General features: G+C 41.6%; 1 protein-coding gene across 2 annotated transcripts; it reads left to right on the forward strand.

Annotated features, from left to right (window-relative positions):
- The first annotated feature begins 330 nt into the window (after positions 1 to 330).
- MYOZ1 (myozenin 1) lies at positions 331 to 15,861 on the forward strand. Of its 2 annotated transcripts, XM_084525877.1 has the most exons (6): positions 331 to 534; positions 2,626 to 2,727; positions 4,309 to 4,490; positions 12,795 to 13,029; positions 14,249 to 14,408; positions 15,269 to 15,861. In XM_084525877.1, exons 2-6 carry the CDS (start codon positions 2,652 to 2,654, stop codon positions 15,498 to 15,500), a joined length of 885 nt encoding a protein of 294 aa, XP_084382003.1. In that variant the 5' UTR covers positions 331 to 534; positions 2,626 to 2,651; the 3' UTR covers positions 15,501 to 15,861. The 2 variants fall into 2 exon arrangements, with proteins under 2 accessions (XP_084382003.1, XP_084382004.1); XM_084525878.1 differs by lacking the exon at positions 2,626 to 2,727 and having other exon boundaries at positions 381 to 534.
- Positions 15,862 to 16,208: the final 347 nt, after the last annotated feature.

Below are 16,208 nucleotides of genomic sequence, written 5' to 3' on the forward strand. Positions count from 1 at the left end.
GGAGGACAAGCTGAATGATGGAGTGAGGAGGGGGCAGAAGAAACATGTAAATAAGAGCAAAACCCCAGAGAGTTTTTGAAACATTGCTGAGAAACACGATATTGAGAAAGGATTACTAAAATGCAACAGGAGGAGGAAGAGGAATGCAATATTGATTTGAGTGAGGCACCTACGGGGTGCCTGCTCTTCCTGGGCACTGAGACAGCGACTGCAGGAGGCCCAAGGAGCAACCTTTTCCTTTCCCCTCTCCTCGGGGCCGGTGGCAGTGCTATCTGAGACCCTATGCTCCGGGCTGTCAGCTATTAATAACCGCAGGATGCCTGTGCAAGCAGACTTCAAGAGTCAAATTCACAGCACTCTGCATCAGCACTTTGTGCTGGGCAGAGCTTGCCTGCACCCAGGCCCCCTGGGCGAGCGGGGCTGCCGGACCAGCCTCCCCAGCAGCACCCAAGGACGGGCTGGGAGGAAGCAGCCCCCTGCCGAGCTGTGGGGCAGGCGCATGAGCCGAGCTGAGCGGGGCACTGCAAGCCTGAGGTGAGTTGACCTCGAAGCAAACAGTTTAGGGCAGGGGCTGGAGAGGGTGAAAACTAGGTTGCTTTGAAGCAAAACCAAGAAAATGACTGCTGCAAAGACTCATGCAGGAAAAGACAGAGGAGTTGCACTGAGGGATAAGGCTGAGGGGAGAAAAGGATAATTGTGGCCCTGGCTTTATGCATGGCACAGTGGGGAGGCTGGGGACTGAGGCTCCAGCAGCCTCCCCCGTGGTGGCGTAGCAGGAAGAGTCATGGTGTGGCTCTTAGCCCTGTCCATACTGAAGACCGTTGCCCTTTTCCTTACGTTAAACCAGTTCCACGGAGCAGGTTTTCCACTCCCCAGTCCTGATGGACTAGTGAAGGACAGCAGAATGGGACAGCCTTGCCGTCAGTGCTCCTCTGTAATGGGTGTGCTGGAAGGGCACGGCTCCCTAACAGTGCCAGCCCTTCCTCTCTTGCCCCAAGGAGACCACATTTGGGGCACGCAGATGATTTTCCCTCTGTTTTGCCAGTCTTGTGACCCATCAGATGGGCCATAACCTTCCAACCCCCCTGCCTCCTGGCAGCATTGCCCCTTTCCTGTCAAGCAGGGCCCGCTTCTTTTAAATAGCCAAGCAGATGTCCGTCTGCTCGAGGAGAATGTGCAGCACATGCTTTATGGCTGCACCTGCTTACGCTTGCTTTGGGAATACACCAGGATGGGCTCTTCTGCCATGTGAACTACATAGGCAGCATCTCAGGGAAAAGAAAAGCTTGGAAATCAGAAAGTAAAAATAATCCATGAGAATATCTGCCAGTGTGATTGGAGCTGGTTCGGTGGGGCTGGGCTGCTTTAGCAGTTATCATCACCTCATCACATGAAAATCACGTTGCAAAAGGAGCAACAGTGGAATAAAACTGCAAAATACACAGAAGATAAAAATGTCTTGATCACATCAAGGGCAGCGCACAAGCTCCCAGAGCTAGTTGTTTGCTTGCTAGTTTATATATATATATGTGCTCATGGTTACATAAATATAACTCCTAGTTCAGTCTATTCAGTTCTGAAGTGTTAAGCAACTAAAGGTGCAAAGAGGCACAAGGATGGAGATGATCAGTTACCGTATTCCACTGAGGAAGCCAGTGGACCTTTGCTCTTTTTCATTTGCACTGCACTGTATTAGGTGAGAGTCTGTCCCCCTGTATGCTGCTATTCGGGCACTGACATTGCTAAAGCAAAGGCAAGACTTTGGCCCTACTCATCTTATGTGTGATAACCCCCAGAGGGACTGTGAAAAGCTGTCCGAAGTGAAATTGCTGAGATTTCTCCTAACTTTCCCTGACTTTGAAGCACACATCTTTTATCCTTTTGGGGACAAAGATGGAAAACAGTGTACCAGAATAAATCTCCCTCTTCCTCTCCCTCAATCTCCAAAATGAAACGTGATGAGATCAATACATAAAATACTGGTGCAAGTGACTTCAAACAACTTGGGTGAACAACTTTTCCTTCAACAAGCTTGCCTGTGCCTTCTTTCTCCAGCCCTTCTGTAACAAGTTATAATTACATAGGGTTTCTTTTTTTTTTTTTTCTTCCTTTTTTTTTTATTCCAATTTCAATAGAACTATCTAAACATCTAAACCAAACTAACACATTATTCAAAATGCTCCCAGATAACTCATGGGCAGACTCAACATCTTAATACCAAAGCATACATCACCACTGAAGGTAACTGCCCGCTATTAGAGTATGTTATGGTAGCGAATTTTCAAACAGACATTTTGTTACTCCAGCACAAAAACGTAATAGAGCAGCACTGTGGCACACACAGGTGCTGGGAGACTGCTATGTTGTAATTATAACGTGTAGTTTGGATGGCAATGCCTCTGCTGTGACCAGTTGCCATATTTTGTGTCGTAATACTGTGTCTCCAAAGAACAGCAGGATATTCTGCATAGGATGATACTGTTTGCTACCTCTTCCATGTGGAAGGGATGGAAAAGAGCCTGTGTGTGAAATGAAGACCATGTGTCTCTTAACTGTAGATGGCAACTAAAAGAGAGGCAAGAGATAACTTCCAGTGTTTCATTCTCCATTTCCTTGTGTGTTTAGAGCAAAGCAGAGAACTCTTTGTGGGAATGCCCCTTGCAGGGACTCCTGCTCCTGTTAAAAGGAAAAAGTCCACTAAACTCATTGGGAAGCTGACACACGAAGGTAAGATATGCAAAACTGCACACATGAGAACTGTTTGGATTCCAACTTAAATTTTAGCTTCAAAATTTCACACCACATCTGACTGAACTCCTACAGCAAGATATGCATTGAACATACCAGGAGGTCACAACTATTACTAAAGCGCAGCCTTCAACCACATCACATTCTGTAATGTTCTGTTAAATGTGTTGTATACACCATGTCAGTGTGAATGGAAAGCGAATATGATCACTTCTGGGCATCAATATTGCAGTGCCTGGTTATATTCTACGTTAATCTCTCTCTTGCAATCTTCGCCTCTAATTTCTTTTTCCTCTTTGTGAGAGAATTCCTTTGATTCCAGCACTCATTAGTGGAAAAAGGCAAAATCTCTCAGTGGGGTTAACACAGCAGGAAGAATATGACTTGGGACACTTCTCTTTCTACAGAATATATGTGTATTGGGTAGGGTGACTTTTAATTAAATGTGATATTTTCCTCTTTACTTTTAACAACATGGGAAAGGTTTTCAGAGGTTTTGTAAAGTAGTAATTCAGTGCTGGCCCTTTCTTCAGCTCCCGAAAAGGACTATTGAAACTTCTTTATTAGGGTACTTGTGTTTATTTTTCTATTCATCCCTAATCCTGCATTCATGTAAATGAGCAAGTAAAAATCCAATTTTCCATTAAAGGGCATTTCCTCTTGCCCTAGGAAACAGTGTCAGATGTGATTGGCTTGCTAAAAAAAAAAAAAAAAAAAAGAGAGAATTTCTTCAAAGAACGTCTATTAAAATTAATGGGCTTATACTAATCTTATACCAGTTTAAGGAGGGAGATTTATTCTCTGTTGTAAATTATAAGTAGAGGCAGATAAGTGGTCTTAACCTTACTTAATACAGACACATACACAATAAAAAAAAGAAAAGTAGAAAAGTTGCTTGTTTCAGGATGAAAAGCTTTAACCACATTTCTGCAAGATTTTTACACTGAAAATGTTTGAATCCATTGCTCTGACAGAGAATTGGGGATACCAAATTATATGGAAAGGGACTTATCCAGTAAACAGCCCATTGTCTTGAAGAGAAGGTCAACCACTTTTCCTTCCAAAAGTTCCCCTTAAAACAAACAAACATGATATAAATTCATTAAATCTTGACATGGTTACAGGATAATGTTTAAACCAAAGCATGCCAGAATTGTCTTTGTTCACTGTGTGACAGCACGATCTGAAGAGCTGACTGCCACTCATTTCAGTCCAGAGGAGGGGAATATCAGGCAGTAACTGGACAAGCCAGGGGCACATTTTGAGGCAATACCAATAACTTCTGCTGCACTGAGGTGCTTCAGATGTGGCTACATGTAGAATACATGCACCCTTACATCCTGATTGCAATCCACAGTAAATTTCACCCACCTATATATAAAATTTCATCAATGCACAAAAAAAAAAGAAAAAAAAGAAAAAAAAGTACATAGGTTATTTCCTAAAAACTTAATTTAGAAGAGAATTTGGCTGCTTTGAAATCCCTGATGCTGGGAAGCAATGGACAAGAGAGCTGGACCAGAGCACTTCCTAAAGTGTCCTGTTTCATATGTTTTGTAGACATGCCACAAGAGGTATCCAAGCTGAACCTGGGGAAGAAGATCAGCATCCCCAGAGATGTGATGCTCGAAGAGCTTTCTCTCCTCACGAACAAAGGATCCAAGATGTTCAAATTACGACAGCTGAGGGTGGAGAAGTTCATTTATGAGAATAACCCTGATGCCTTCACCGACAATTCTGTGGTAGGTTGGAAATTAAAACTGCTCCATACCCCCAGGGGAAATAGGAATAGAAAGTGCCTGAGCTCTTCTCTGAATGTATGTGCATGGGCGAGGGGGGGATCCACTGGCAAAGGAGTGCAGAAAAAGAAATATATATATAGGGACACACAAGTTTTATTTCCTTTTGGCAGCAGCATTATTTTCCTTTGGCAAATACTTTGGTATCATGCAGAAGCATGAGAAAAGCCAGTACTGAGTGAAGAGGGAGAACTGTGTGTACAGCAGGTGTTCATAGCTGCACAGGGCAGGACTAATTGTTGTTGTACCCATTCCCTTATTTTTCTTTGCAAGATGGAAATGATCCAGTCAGGTCTGCTTCAGCACCAGTGGGTGCAGTTTTATTTTTAGCCTAGGATACACTTTTATTCTTCCTACTGTGCAGAGTCCTCTGCTCATTTTTGCAGGAAGCTCTGTAAATGAAAATTCAGACAGAAAGATCTAAGATGATACTGCAGTGTCTTCAGTTTACTTGCTAGAATCTATGTTTTTTGTTTTGTTTTGTTTTGTTTTGTTTTTCTGGAGTATTTCCCTATAAGACATGGTATCTTGTTTTCCCCTTTCCCATGAGATAGTTCTGTTAGCTAACCTTTGAACTTCTTTCTTCAGTAAGGCCTTCTGAAGATACGTAAACGTTTACAAATGGAAACTTCCCTTTCATGTGATTGTCAGGAATTCAGTAAAACAAATAGAAAATGTTTCAGGTTCACACACATTGTGATGCAGCATCTCATCTTCTGATGCTCTTTAAACTTTATTTGGTGTCGTTTTATCCCTTTATGGCATCTGTTTTCCAGTCCAGGGAAACTCAAGCAAAATAATAAAAGTCAAGCTGAAGTTAATGTTCTGTCAAATGAAAACACACTATTTTTTAGCTCTCTGATGTTTTAAAAAGCAGCAAGTAGACCTTTGTAGTTGACTTCTAAAAATGACAATTTGGGAAGCAGGATGTGGAAAGATGCCTGAAATAAAAGAAATCATTAAAATTGTCACAGTAGGTCAGACTGCAGATCAGGGATGACACACCACAGATACAGCAAGTATATCTGGTGTTGTTGGACTTCATGCAGTTTCTTCATCTCTTTGCGCCTTAGGCAGTTCCTCTCTTCAATAGGCTCCCTTCTAGAAGGGATGTCAGAATGACTGGTGTGTTGAACTTTGAACTCTCTGAATGAAAACCTTAGAGAAATGCAAGCTGTTTTTATAAATACTCAGCAATCTCAGAGCTCCTAAAATGTATGAGGGCCAACTTCATATGTCAGAGTCTGAAGACTGCAGTGAGGATAACAGGAGGAGTGAGAAAATAATAATGTATGGGAATAAAAAGGCTGAAGTCCAAACTTCCAAAAAATCGAGAGTCCAGTCAGAGAAATACAGTCAATGAGTTGTGACAAACAAGCTCACTGGATATGCAAAACCGAGTATGAATAACTGGATATGCAAAAACAAAGAGGCCCTGAAGTATTAATAGAGACAGTGGGTCCCTCCAAGACTTAGATTACAAAGGCTGAAGACAACCACTTACTCTCTGTTCACTGTTTTTCCTGTTTTGTTCTGTTTATTCATCCACACCTGACATTCACTCCATACCCTTTCTGTAGTGAACCTCTACATTTTTTCTGCAAGAAAACCCCTGCTTCCCTGCTTTTTGAGCAAGACTGTTAAGACATTTTGCTGTGGAGATGTATTTGGGGGTTAGACAAGACCCTAGCAAGCCTAGGATTTTTTTCATGGCTTTGCTAAATGACAACAATGGCAGAGGCTCCAAAGAGGAGCTGGCGCTCTGCTTTAGAATCCTCCATGACTCACTTTCAGGGCTCTCTTTTCTCCACACTCATGGTACAGGTAATGAATCAGTTGGTGCAGGAAGACTTCAGTCTGCCATACTGCCCTTGCACAGGGCCATTTCAGCACGATTACAAACATGATTGTTACCATTTGCTGGCTGCTCTGTGCGCTCTGTGCGAGGGCTCTGCCAGGCTGCATCCACTGTTTCTGTGGATAACTGTTCTCATCATCACAGCCAGCATGAATTAGCACCTTTGCTGGCAGCCAGAGCAGCAAGAATAAAAGCTGAGAGATCTCAGCAACAAAGCAATCTCCTCAGAGGACTGGTTGCTATCAGGCAGCTAAAGGCAGCAGATCTGTGGCCTCACTGTTGTCTTCCAAACCATCAGGACAATGCCTGACCTTAGCATCAAATCACTTTATCAAAAAACCTTTTTGATTGCAATTTTTGATTAGTTCTCTACTCCTTTCCTTCCTTGCTCCTGGCTCTGCTCAAAGGAGGATACAGAAAAGAAGGCTTAAACAAAAAGGAACTGTGAGAGGAAGCTAATGGCAGAGCAGAGAATTCCTACTGCTTCTTCCAGTCACTTCCTCCTCTCAGTTAGTTTTCATGTCCTTTGCTACTTGTCCCAAAGAAGTCCCTGTGCCTTCAAGGCTGTGGGACAGTGAAGGGATTTAAAGCTGGTGGTTTGGTTTTTGTTTTTATATCATGGATTTGTTAACTGTCTGAAAAAGTTCTAAGGACAAAGCAGAGCAAGAAAGGGCTGGGATGGAGTACAGGTTGTTTCTTCCCCCCAGAAAAAGTTTAACAGCAAGGTAATGTAATATAAAAACAGGACAAAGAGAAAGGTTATTAAAAATAAATCCAAACCATATATGGGGTCCCAGAATAGCCTCTGCTAAAGCCATAAACCTTCCACACATGGGAAAAGATCTCAGCAGTCATGTGTCATTGATCCACCCTCCTGCTTCCCTCCTCCACCTCCTTCTCCTCCTCCACCCAAACAACCACACTGGGCAACGAGGTCACTCTCCTTACTTCTAGCAGAGAAAACGTATGCATTGCATGTGCATAAATGCCAGACAGACCCACACAGAAGTGAGAACCTGCCACTCCCTCTCTTATCACTGCTGTGGGCATCCAGTTAAAGGCAAACTGTAGCTAAATCCCAGTCAAAACAATTGAATGTTACCAATGTGAGCACAATGAAATGCATACAATGAATTGCTGTGCAGCAATTTTGATATTGTCCCTCTTCTCTTGCAAGAATACAGTACAAGGGGATGTTTTTAGGAAGGACTGAGTCTGACACTTACAACACGGTGGTATCTTGTCGAACTGGGAGAGTTCCTGTGAAGTTATCCTTTGGTACCATGCTGGATGAGCTGGGCTCTGCCTGGCCCTGGCTAATAATTAAAAGAAGGACTTCTTCTCCCTACCCCATGTTGTGCCATTCATGTCAAAGAAACTGTGCTTCAATCCATGCCTCTGAGGACATTATCAACCGCATAGTGGAGTTGCAAGATGCAATTTCTTACTGACTAAAGACCATTACAAAATCCTAGCTAGCTGTGGCTCTATTACTGTAGCATCTGACTGACCACAGCAGGAAGAAAATCACTACATCCATTTTTAAACATCAAACTGAGACATGGGGTATATTAATGAATCACCCAGTATCACAGAGAGGGGCTCATCTTACCTCTGGGTCTCTTAAATCCCATTTTACTGTTCAGAAATTAGATCGGTAGTTCACAGGCCTTTATTTCACTTCATAACACTAAGTTATTTGATGTCAAATACATCAACATTGTGTGAAACTGCATTTCTTAGCCTTGTAGCTCCACTTGTTATTGCTGTAATTCATCTCAAGATCCCACTTGTGCTTTGGGAACTCTGTCTAAGACCTTCCTGCTATCAGTTGGTAGAAACTGAGAACAAAACCATAGTTATTCTTTTTGGATGTTGCTGGTATGATGGTTATCTTCTAGCGAGGATCCTTAAAAATAGTCTTTCTAATAGTCAAAATCTGTGGCCTGATTTGGGCTACATGCAGCAAACATCTTACAGAAAGACTTGATTTGTCTGTATTTTTTTTTCTTTCTGCTTTACCTACCATATCTTAAATTTAAAGCACTAGGAAGGTAGCATAATATGTGAGGAGGCAATTATCAGCAGTAGTACATCAAAAAAAAATCAGCAACCACAAACAAAAAAACCCACCTTGATACATTCTCAGAGTAGCCCACCAGTTAAACAGAGGCAGTTGCCATATCTTGGCAATGCTCGTAGGAAAACAAGCTGAGCAATACGTTGGTAGGTAATTTCTGTTGGTCTTCAGGTCAGGAGGTCTCTTCAGATCAGTTAAGATTCCAAATGTGACACAAAACATAGGAAGTAAAAAACAGTTAACGAATTGGATTCCTGTTCTTCTGGATAATGGCGGGAGTTACTCTGCATTTTATTTTATTTTATTTTATTTTATTTTATTTTATTTTATTTTATTTTATTTTATTTTATTTTATTTTATTTTATTTTATTTTATTTTTTTTGCTGCTGAACAAGAACCCAGAGGAGTAAGCAGAAATGGCAGGTAGAAAATGGAAGTGCTGAGGTTACAATGCCAGAAGTGGTGCATCACAACAGACAAAAATACACAAACAACCTGCATCACAGATCTTACATGTTAAATAGCCAGACATGATACAGTATGTGAATGAAAGCATCCTCCATCCTTAGATGAAGGAACAGAAAAGTTATTGTGCAGTTATTGTACTCAGTTTAAGGCACAAGGATGAACCAATGACAGTTTGCTGCTTAATGTACTTAGCAGAAAGACAAACAAAATCACTGGAGGTAGGCTTAAAGGGAAAATATTTGAAAAAGCACTGTTTCTAGAAGTCTGTTCCGCAGGGAATATTAAATCTCTTGAACAAACCTTATGGGATAAGTACAAGCTGAGATACAAGAAACCTCCCAGGTTGTGACTTAAGTGGAGTGAGCCAGTCGAGATGTAGCTTTTCTATCTAATAAAATGAGCCTTGCTGTGCTGGAGTTGAATTGATGCAGAAGACCTAGAGGTCCCAACTACACCCCAAACTATGTAAGAATGATCATAAGTCTGATGGCTTCTTGCTCAAGAAGTGACTGGTGTGGAAAAAGCAGAATGACAGAGAGGAGGAACCATTGTTTCTCCACCCATTTGTTGGAGCACTGTGAGAGAACTTTGGAGTGAAATGCAGAAATTTAGAAACACAATTACTTTAGTCAACAAAGAAAATGTGACAAGGATGATACAAAATATAAAAATATTTTTTTCTGTAGCATTAGGTAAAAATTATCATTATTTAGACCGGTGAATTCAGGCATAGAGATGAAAAATTCTTTCTCTAAGATTAAACAGCGAGTCAGAAGTAGAGCTGGCAATAGAAAGCAGGAGCTCAACCAACTAAACTATGCCTCTTGGGGGAACGTGATTAAAAAATAGCTTAAGATACTTTAACAGCTGAGATTACTTTTTATGTTCACCCTTTTTTAAAAAGTGAATCACAGGTTTAAGGTTGTGCAATGCCAAATTAAGGACCAATGGGCACTTCATTACCTTATTTTTGATAAAAACAGCAGGCACTCTTATGCAGTCAACCCTACTCTCATATTCAAGTGTCTGAATTTTAAACCACCCATCCCACCACTAAGGAACATCTGAGTGGCTGCTACTGAGAGGACGCGGTCATGGTAACTTCAGAAGTGTTAGTAACCACATAGGCATCAAGCCTTTGGGAAGCTCTTTATCGGTGAGGCGGAAATAGAAACACATTTGCTGGCCTCAATCATTTTCTTTAGGGCACAGTGAAGAGCTGACGGGGAGCACACGGTGTCTCCTCCTGGGGACTGCCTGCAGTGACGTCAGGGCCTTGAGATACTTAGAGATCTCAGCTCTATTAGCTGGATCATCTTTCATTATCTATTTTTCATGAGACACATGGAGCAGCCCTTGAGAATTCAGAATTCATCTGATCCAGGCACTCAGCCTGCAGGATCAGGCTCTTGCTAGTGATACCAACTTAAAAGACAAGAGCCCAAAATTTTTAGGCAAGCCAGGGGACTATGCATTATATGAACTTGCCACAGCTGTTCTTCTCTTTGAGTGGATTTAGAGATGTCCAGGGACTGATACGGTCCACTTCCTCCAGAAACACGGAGACAAGGCAGACCTTACCACAGAGGGACAGCGATCTGTCCCCTGGGCCAAGTGGAGAGGGTTATCAGCCTTCTCAGTTGACACTCCTGGGCTTTTCTTCTGGGACTTCCACCAACAGGCTCAGTCAACCCCAACTGAGAAGTGGCTTTTGTGATGTGAATATGCACATATGTAAACCTCCACAACTTGTTACCAATGGCATGAGCCACGTGTTCCACCCAGGTAAAATCTCTCTTCACTCCAAACATCCTGCCGAGAGGCATGCTGCAAATACCAAAGACAAAGCTGCACTTACCCAGCTTTGACTGTGTTAAGACTCCTGTTTGAGGCGACGTTCCTGAGAAAAACTGTCTTGGAGTGAGCTTGTTTGAAGCCAGCAAGGTTCAAGATTTCAAAAAGATGAATTTGTTGTTGCCTCCTGTTATATAAAAAGAGGATCTCTATGTAAGTTTGAGTTAAGAAAATCCACTGTGATAGCCAAAAGTAAAGAAAGCGAGACTTTTATTCTAGCAGGTGAGTAGACTTGGGGTGTTGCATGGAAAACCCATGTTCCATGGGTCTTTCCTATCTGAATGGAGACGTCTCCTGAACATAGACCAAGTGGGTCCATGAAGAATCATGAACTAGGTTGAAGACCCAGCAACTAATTTCATTTGCAGCTAAATAGTATTTAAGTGTGGCTTTCCTGAGGCACGCTTTGTGTTTCAGAAAAACTTCACTCCTGCTTAGTGATAATATTGCAATTTAAAATAACACAAGATGACAATGATGCCCCTTCCTGGCCACATCAAATACTGCCGTTGCACACAAGATCAAAGCAGCCCATTTTACTGTAGCTCATGTTACGCTTATGCTTTGTGATTTATTTATTTATTTTGTGAAATTGAATGTAAGTTAGCAGAACAAAAAAGAAATAAGTATTTAATTCTGAGGAATGGCACATAGCATGGGTGAAAGGAAAATAGATGCAAACGCTGCTTTTAAATTACTGAGCAAATCAGTAGAAGCATTAATCTTCCACATATATTAAGCTTTGAGAATAACCTCATTCTGACCCCTACACGCCAACAACAACAAAATCCTTGTTTCAGGTTGCCTTTTTACAGTTACATGGCTCCCACACATAATTGAACAGATTGCCCTGCTAGATCCTGTGTATAGCTTAAGCTTCATGCTCACAATCCTCTCCCTTCTCAGTGCTTCCTGACATTCAGGGGAACATTATCTCCACTGTTCCTAAAAAGGGAATTCCCTGCAGCTAAGAGAAGGACAGACAGTCCCTAAAGGCCCTGGAGGCACCAGCTCTGCCACTTCAGCCTGCAGCTGGCTCTCTGCCTGGGTTGCAGCCTGGTGACCTGCTGTGAAACCCTGGACACTGTTGCTGGAGACACAGGGAGCAGAGGGTTAGATAATTCTGCCTAGAGCCTTGTGGGGTTTTCACTTCTCATCTATTTTTAGCTGACTGAACAGCTGGCCTTGGAAGCCTGTTTACAGCCTGGAAAGCTTCTTTTTGCTAAACTGTACTAGGTGTAAGAGCCTGGAGAAAGCCTTAACCCTTTGGGAGCCCTGAGATTGGCACCTCCCATAGACTGCCTGAGAGGAATTTAGAGAAGCAGAATTGCTGCATGAGGAAAGACAGATTCAGTCAGTTTCAGCTTTATTTCTGTTACATTTGTGTACCTATAGCCAATGCCCTAGTCCCACAGAAAAGACATAAACTAGGCTGCTATCTCTTTAGTGTAAATCTCAGTGTGTAAATACCTCTCTCTATGCAGACCTTCATATGTATGGAAGGCAGACATATTGGCAGTTACCTGGCAGGCTTTATGTTTTCACCGGTATCCTGTTGTTCTGGTGCCCTCTAACACTTAGCTCCCACATGAAACATTTTCTATTTCTTGTTCAGCTTGCTTTCTCACAGCTTGACCAATATATCTCTGCTTAGACTTTCAGCTGATCTAGCAAAAGCTTCATTTCCTTCTCTTGTATTTCATACTGATCACCACTGGGGACAGTACACAGAACCCCCTCTTCTCACCCTGTTCATATAAAATGACTATGAGGTGCCCATGAAAAAGTGTCCTTCAGTTGCCCTTGCTGATGTTGTGAAAGTGCTCCTATATTGAATAAAGAGAATAACTGACACAAAGTTCTGCCACAGGTTTTGTAATCAGGACAAGGCTGGTCAGACTGCAGGGACTCAGGAGTACCAAGCCCGTAAGTGTGAACAGACTGTGCCCCGTAACAGGGACCTCTACTCTCTTTCTTCCTGCCCTAGGATCACTTTCAGAAGTTTATCCCACCGGGCGGGCATTACGGGGAAGATGCTGATGGCTATGCCCACGGGCGGATGGTAGGAGGAGTGACGGCAGGGCAGCACGGCTCTGGTAAGCAGCAGTATTCCGCCGTTCCTGGAAGGCCTGGAAGCAAAGGAGGTCCTGGGGACGGCGAAGGGGAGCATGCAGGAGAATCAGCTGGAAGTGGTGGAGAAGGAGGTGATGGTACTGAGAAAGGCAAGTATCTCTCTGAAAGATCAAGAAATAGATAAAGCTATCAGGGCTTGTGGCAGCGTTAATTTTAGGGACCAGTGAATGAATTTGAGTAACACCTCAATTCTTCCGAATAAAATTGCATTGCAAAGTCTAAAAAGTTGAATTGCCTTTAGCTTGACAATTTTGATTGCATGTTTCTGTGTTGCTCATTCATAAGCAAGAAGCAGAAATACCGCCTTGGCTAAACAAAAGAAATGATGGAAAACTCCTGATTTGAGGTTGAGACAGCAGTACACCAGTAGGGAGCTCTACCTTCCCTTTGAAGGGTTTCATACTGACCAGTACTGGAGACAGTAGCAGTAGCTCTTTAGCTCAGCAGTCTGACCTGACACATCAGTCGTGCATATATCAACTCTAATTTCAAATCAAAGTTTTCATTTGAATGAACAGCACTTTATGGATAATAGTAAGAAAGAAGCAGCAATATTTCTAAATGTTATCTGCTAATCAGCACTAGTGAACTGAAGCAATATCTCTACGAGGCAGGGTATCTTTCACTGATTTTAGTCCTTGCATAATTTTACCTTCCATTTAGTTTGGCCAGAAGCCTCTAGAATCAAATCTCTTGTATGAAAATCAGCTGGTGAAATTGTTATTTTAACAGTTCCTGTGGCATTTTAACAACAAAAAGGAAATTTGCTTGGGAACTGCGAACAGCTTCTGTAAATGACTTTGAGTGACTCGTAAAATCCAAGGTTTTCATTTACATTCTGGAAGAGTGTGCATTTTATATCAAAATATGCTTTGATATTTCTGGATATCCCCATGAAATATAAATCTGTGAAATGAGGTTAGCATTTTGCCTTGCGTAAAAATTTCCCCTAAGGTAGCGGAAGAGATGATATACCTAAGACATTTGTTCTTAGGGGAAGAGGTTTCTACCTGAGCAACCAGAGGGAACAATGAAAAACTAGCTTTCAAGTATATGCTTTAATGCAAGTTCCTGGATGAGTGGCTCTTAGATTGTGGTCCTTCTACTTTTGTGGATAATGATGGAAGTGGCCCACAACAGTCTCCTTTAAGAGAAATCTAACCATACATTCTGTGACTTGATCTAAGAGTTACAAAGGATCCAAAAAGACGAAGCTGGTGTCCCAGTTTCAATAGTAGAGTATAGAAAGGTGTTGTATGTGGAGTACCTGTCATCTAACTTGAGTGTTTTACTTTCCTCTGTTTACAGATGGAAAGTCAGGAGGCAAAAAAGTCACTATATTTAAAACTTACATCTCCCCCTGGGAACGAGCGATGGGTATTAGCCCTGAGGATAAAAGTCAGTTGACCATTGACTTACTGTCCTACAGTCCCAAAGCTGATTTCCCCCATTACAAATCTTTTAACAGGTAAGTGTTCAGGGATATTGAATTCCATTTACTTTGCATGAAGAAAAACTACAGTATCCCTGGACATAGCTCTCCTGTCTTGTGCAATGTAAATAATTATTAGTCTCATGTCATTTTGCTTACTGCAATCTCCCGTGGATGAAAAGCTTGGAGGTCTACAAAGAGAAGACATGTTAAGAGCTACAGATTTGAATTCAGCTTATGGATAGGAAACCTATGTAGCAGGATAACACAACTTTAATCCTATTTCCCTTTCTTTCTCCCCACATTTGACCAGGGAAATTCGGCATGCCAATACTTATTACTGCAGCCATTTAAATTTCAAGAGTTCAGGAAAAATACTTAACATCAGAAGCCATCAGTGCCTCCAGTACTTGAGATAAGAATTAGGATCTTCCTGCTGCTTCTGATAAGAATGAAAAGTTTGACAGATTTTCTAGTGCAGCATCAACTTTCTGTTAGCCTCTCTATTTTGCCACCTACTTACATAGCCTCAGGACATCATTACCCAGGACAAACCAAATCCCACTCGAGTGCAATAACACAGCCTTTGCCTCCAACATGTATGGGATACCAACAGGTGTGAAAGGTGTATGGTTTTACAGAGGTTGATGCAGCAGGGATTAAAGAAGTACACAGGAGCAGAGGGGATTTGTTTGTGGTTGTGTTTTTTTGTTTTGTTTTGTTTTTTAAATCATTTTTTTTAGCACATAGGCAATGGTTATGTATGTATTTGGGTAGGATTTGTTGGCCAGTTAACTGCAACAGTTGTAAAATTTACATTCTCAATAAATTTATTTTCTAAGTCCCATTGTTTACCTATGTTCTGTGCGCTAACTCCATTTGTTCTCCTATGCCAGGACTGCCATGCCTTATGGGGGTTATGAGAAAGCAGCCAAACGGATGACTTTCAAGGTGCCTCAGTTTGATATTTGCCCTTTGCTTCCAGAATCTATCATGTTATATAATCAAAATTTCAGAAACAGACCCTCCTTCAACAGAACCCCAATACCTTGGATGCCTTCAGGAGAGTCCTCTGAGTATCATACTGAGGTCAATGTGCCAAGAAGTGGTGAAACAGAAGAGCTGTAAATCCCTGCCCTCAAAGTCTTTCTGTTTTTTTTTTTTTTTTTTTTTCTTCTTTTCAACCCTTTCTATTTGCAAGTTGATAGTAAGGAGGTGAAAAGTGCAATTCTAGTCCTGTGAGTCCTTCGTTTCTTTTGCCCTTAACCCTGACAAGCTCCTGGTAGCTTCTAAACTTAATCTTTGCTGTGATGTTAATCTGTATCAGAAATAGTTTGAGGGAAAGGAGCTTTTTATTCACCAGGGCATAAAAGGGCAAAATTAGAACAGTTTTTTCTGTTTAGCAATGCTAAATGCTGCCTGTCTGCTTCATAATAAATTTGTTTTGTCATATATTAACAAGTAATAAAACATGAAGATGAAAAAAAAATTCTCTTGAAAATACTGCTGAATCTATTTGGGGATTAGCAATAATAAAAGATTCAGTCTCACAAGTCTGCTGTCATGGGAAGAAAGATATGGGACTAACGGTCATAAGATAGGCAGGTATATATCAAGGTGGCTTGGATAAAAACCTTAAAACTGATGAAGAATGATTACTTTGTAAGGAAATGATACAGGTAATCATAATATCATCAGAGATAAAGTAGCAAGTTGATCTGTAAATGTAACAGACAGATTAAAGTATTTCAGTGTCACCTGAAATTTCCCAGTTCTCCAGAGTATAACTCGGGTGATAGCTCAAGCAGTTGTTTTTCATATAGACAGAACAAGAAG

Source organism: Aythya ferina (genome assembly GCF_964211825.1).
Source record: "Aythya ferina genome assembly, chromosome: 7".
Taxonomy (NCBI): Eukaryota; Metazoa; Chordata; class Aves; order Anseriformes; family Anatidae; genus Aythya; species Aythya ferina.

Coding starts and splice junctions, on each gene's coding strand:
- MYOZ1 (XM_084525877.1), top strand. CDS start 2,652: ATGCCCCTTGCAGGGACTCCTGCTCCTGTTAAAAGGAAAAAGTCCACT. Junction 4,491..12,794: donor CCTTCACCGACAATTCTGTG/GTAGGTTGGAAA, acceptor TTCCTGCCCTAG/GATCACTTTCAGAAGTTTAT. Junction 14,409..15,268: donor CATTACAAATCTTTTAACAG/GTAAGTGTTCAG, acceptor CTCCTATGCCAG/GACTGCCATGCCTTATGGGG.